Source organism: Macrobrachium nipponense, chromosome 2, assembly GCF_015104395.2.
Source record: "Macrobrachium nipponense isolate FS-2020 chromosome 2, ASM1510439v2, whole genome shotgun sequence".
NCBI classification, from domain to species: Eukaryota; Metazoa; Arthropoda; class Malacostraca; order Decapoda; family Palaemonidae; genus Macrobrachium; species Macrobrachium nipponense.
In genome coordinates this window covers 170,611,807-170,616,806 of record NC_087201.1, presented here as the reverse complement: position 1 = coordinate 170,616,806, position 5,000 = coordinate 170,611,807, and the positions used below count along the sequence as shown (strand labels likewise).

The 5,000-nt window shown below is 32.8% G+C and overlaps 1 protein-coding gene across 1 annotated transcript in view; it reads left to right on the top strand.

Moving 5' to 3' along the window:
• The window catches only part of LOC135221374 (uncharacterized), a 42,576-nt gene that overhangs the window by 22,951 nt on the left and 14,625 nt on the right, over nt 1–5,000 (top strand). Inside the window, exons 8-10 of the mRNA XM_064259173.1 lie at nt 207–381; nt 1,290–1,429; nt 2,910–3,008. Coding sequence (XP_064115243.1) covers nt 207–381; nt 1,290–1,429; nt 2,910–3,008 — 414 coding nt within the window. The remainder of the gene's footprint in view (nt 1–206; nt 382–1,289; nt 1,430–2,909; nt 3,009–5,000) is intronic.

Genomic DNA, 5,000 nt, shown 5'->3' with positions numbered 1-5,000 from the left:
CTCCCATCATTATCACTTCTTAAGAAATGTCACATAATCAAGAACGATGTGAAAAATATAAGAAAACCTTCTTGTATAAGTAGTTGAGTACCTCTTGACAATGTCACCGTTTTAAGAAATGCCCCAGAATCATGAACAAGAACAGAGGTTTAAAAAAAAAAAATTCATTCAGCGAAACTCACACGTCATATCTCACCCACCTACAGCATCAGCCCGAAGATGATGCTACCTGATACAGACGAGTATGTTCGATATTCCACGGCGCTGCTGGTGACAGTTGGTCTGGGAGTTTCCTTGCTGCTTCTCAACGGCCTCATATTCCTCCTGCTCTTCTGGAGGAGACCCTCTCATACCTGTCAGGGACATCATCCCCAGTCTCAGGTAAGATACCTTGATCCGGAGAATACTAGTTTGATGGCGGCTTTGAAAGTTTGGGTCATTTGTAATTGATACCTTCTTGGTTTCGTAATTGGTACTGATTTGATTTACCTAAGCTTCTTGAATATTTGGAAAAATCAAATTTAGGTTCGTGTTGGTGGAAAATGGTAAATGGGTGCATTGTAACCTACAAGAAAAATAAAAATGAATGATGGCTAACGATAAGAAAAATGGAGATAACATTCGGTATGTTTTTGTACAGGAAATCTCTACACCAAATTACATACTTACATACATCATATATATATATATATATATAATATATATATATATATATATATATATATATATATATATATATATATATATATATATATGTGTGTGTGTGTGTGTGTATATGTAATTATATATATATATATATATATAGATATATATATATATATATATATATATATATATATATATATATATATAGATATATATATATATATATGTATATGTTTGTATATGTGTATATATATATATATATATATATATATATATATATATATATTTATATATATATATATATATATATATATATATATATATATATATATATATATATATATATATATATATATATATATATCATTTGGGTGTGTAGTTATGTGGGGTACGAAACGATACCAAATATTTTCTCAATTTTTCATAATCAGCTGTTGATAATGTTTACTTTCCTTAATTGCTTCGATGCTATATTTAATTTTAACAAAAAATAAATAAATAATAATTAAGTAACGTAAAGACATGAAGGCAAGAGTGAGAGATTATTAGAGTTTCCCACATTTTGGATAAATGAAGCATAGTTATGAAAGTTTGGATCGAGAAATTTCAAAGTCGAAATAAACTCAATCCTGGCATTCCTTTAGGACGGAGGCGGCCTACCACGAGTGGGCTCCATAATAAGTGTTGGAGGACTTGGAGGGACTTACGGAGGTCCGCCGGACTGCGTCAAAGCCTCTTATGAAAAACTCCACCTAACTCCGGAGGAGCTCCAGAAACTAACTAGGTAAGGAGGAGCCACTTGGAAGTTCAGATCTTCGAGGAGGAGGAGGAGGGGGAGGAGGAGGAGCAGGTCCAGTAAGGAAGGTTCGGTTGTCTTGCTTGGTACTTTTTGTTTTTATTAAATATTGATTTCTTTTTTTTAATCGCCCTGGTTTCTAAAGGGATTGTTTTTATTTCCTTTTACTTAGTCATTAACTCAGAAAAATATTGAGTATATGTTGAAGAAAAACATATTAACGATTACTTTAAATTTTATCAATTAACTATTTATACAGCAGACTCATTTTTTCGTTTCTCAGAGTTATTATAGTAGAAAAAACAGGGTTGCATAATTTGGTTTAATTTGTAAAGTAAGGAATTATTAGCACTAATTAACGAAAATATGAATCAAGGATTGGTTAGCTTAAACTTATGAAAGTATAGAGCAAAGAATGGCTAGCATAAATTGACGAACATGTAAAGCGAACAATGGTCTGCAAAACCTGATTAAATTGTAAATTAAAGAATGGGTAGTTTGCGAAGATTGCTTAGCAAAAATGTAGGCAAACTATCAGTCGAAGTATGGTTAGCTCATAAATTAGAATGGTTAACATAAATGAATTAAAAAATCAATCAAAGAATGGGTAGTTCATAAAAAAGAATGGTTAGCATAAATGAATGAAAATGTCAGTTAAAGAATGGGTGATTTATAAAGTGGTTACCAAAAATGGAGGAATATATCGATCAAAGAATGGTTAGTTTATAAAGAATGTTAAGCTTAAACTGATGAAAACGTCGGTCAAAGAATGGTTAGTCTATAAAGAAGAATTGTTAGCATAAATGAATGAAAATGTCAATAAAGAATGGGTAGTTCGATTCTTGGGTATTCCGTTGAGGGGTCAGAGATGTGTATTTCTGGTGATAGAAGTTCACTCTCGACGTGGTTTGGAAGTCACGTAAAGCCGTTGATCCCGTTGCTGAATAACCACTGGTTTCATGCAACGTTAAAACACCATACAAACAAACGATAAAGAGTGGTTGCCAAAAGTGAGGAAAATATCAGTCAAAGAATGGTTAGTTTATGAAGAATAATGGTTAGCATACATTAATGAAAATATCAATCAAACAATATGTAGTTTATAAAGTGGTTAGCATAAATGAATGAAAAAGTCATTCGAAGAATATGTAGTTTATATAAAGTAGTTGGCATAAACTGGTGAAAATGTCAATCAAAGAATGGTTAGTTTATAAAGAATGTATAACATAAATTAGTGAAAATGTCAATCAAAGAATGGTTAGTTTATTAAGAATGTTAAGCATAAATTGATGATAAGCTAAATCAAAGAATGGTTAGAACAAATTGAGGGAAATAGAAATTGAAGAATATTTAGCACAAACTAGAGAAAAAAAATATAGGAGTTATATTTTAGATGAGACGTATTATCAAATGCTCACGCAGCCGAGCGCTTTCTAATGCCTCTTCTTAACCATTTCTGGCGTAACAGTAGGTCGCCCTCGAGCACCCTCAAGAGACCCAAGTCGCCAGGAACCCTCAAATCTCAAGGTTCCTTCAAGTCCCCTCACGGAGTTGCTACCATTAGCAGGTTAGTTACAAATCCAATGGTCTTTATTTCTTATTTTAGTCGTTACTTAAGGGACTTTGCAGCGTCCCTTCGGGCCCTAGCTGCAACCCCCTTCCATTCCTTTTACTGTACATCCTTTCATATTCCCTTTTTCTCCTGTTACACCTTTCAAACTCTCATGCTATCAATTTCCCTTCCAGCGATGAATGACCTCATAGGTCCCCGTGGTTGGCCTTGGGCCAAAATTCTATATTCTATCCTTGTTGTCATTTTCTGTATTTTTTGTTTACACGTTCTCTGGGTATAGTCACCCAAATGGAGAAGAATAATGCTGACGATTTTGTTGCATTTAATTACTGTATATATCCTAATTTCTTTCATTTTCTTTCGCTTGTGTTATTTTCATCACGCAGTTCATTTGTTTTATGTTCTTATTTGATGGCATTCATGGACATGCATTTTTATTTACTCCAACAGTATATTGCTTGTATGAAGCTATATTACTCACTAGGGCAAAGGTGCATTGTTTCAAATTCTTTTGACAGCATCAAGCTATAAAATAAATTAACAAAAGTTCATTTTAAATTTCTAGGCATCTTGCATGACGTATCATTTACGTATGTAAAATAAAAAAATCAACAGAATATGTAATAGCATTTATTCATAGGTACATTTCGTTTACAACATTCGTATGACTCGACAAAAACAGGCACTTTTTGTAGAGGGTATTTTTTTCATGATTAAGATCTCAGGCCCATCTCGTCTTCTTAGGATTTTTACCCTTTTAAATGATTTCATAAAATAAAAAGAAAAACATGAAGTAACATCTAATGTTATGGACTTAATTTACATATTAACATTTGGCGTCTATGCATAGCTGATATACAGTTTTGCCTACCGGACCCATCTACTAAAAAAAAAAAAAAAAAAAAAAAAAAAAAAAAAGATACACTTTTAAAAGATTTAATACAATAAAAAAGGTTAGTATCTAAGATTAATATACTTAACTTTAATGTTAACATTTGGCATCTAATTGTCTATGCATAGCTGATATACAGTTATGCCTACCGGCACACCCATCTACTACAAAAAAAAAAAAAATTATCTCCAATCAGCAACGTAGGAAATAAAAATACTTGAAAATTCTCGAAATAAAAATTCTAGAAAAGTCTTGATTCCCGAAACCTCTCGGGATCGCTTACAGAATTAGAATTGCCTTCGGTCTTAAAGAGCAGAGTTGCGTATCTGCTAAGGCACTCTGAAGTGTTTGCAAGTTGCAAATAAATCCTGTGGTGTTTTATATTCAGCAACGGGAAAAGACGTTGCCTGACGTCCACGAGAATAATAAGGATTCGGTTTATACGTCGGTGTTAGAAACCTTTGAAAGTTTTCCGAGAAAATAATCGAGGAATCAAACCTTTCCCACTGAACTGGCAGTCAAGTTATATGCTAAAAGTCGTAGACGGAATTTACATAATTTTTTCGAATCATTAGTAATTTTTGAAGCAATCGTGACCAGCATTTCTCTCTGAATATGAATGACGGAACACAAATGAATTGTGAAATTAAGAGCCAGAATCGCTAAATAAAACCAAAAGGTTTTAGTAAAGGGCTTACTCTTGGAAAAGAATATATAAGAAAAGTGGGAGCTAATATATTCCAGTTGGAAACAGGAGCTCAGAGAAACGCTAAACCCGAAAGGGATTGAGGTACGAAAATGCAATATGTTTTTTATTTTTTTAAGAAGTTGATGGATATTTTTCAACAGAAAATGCAAAAGAACAGGAGTCACGGACTTTACGGTAAAGGTACATAAGGTCGGAGACGATTTGCAAAGGACGATACAGAAAACGGTGAGGTACTATTTTAAAGAAATTGTTGAAAATGTATCTTAAGTTTAAAAAGGAAATGTTGGTAATTTTTTTTGTTCTTCTCATCTTTTGCCTTACAAAGAAACCGGTATTTACATGATGAACACGCAGGATATGATTACAGCTTAATGAACACACATTC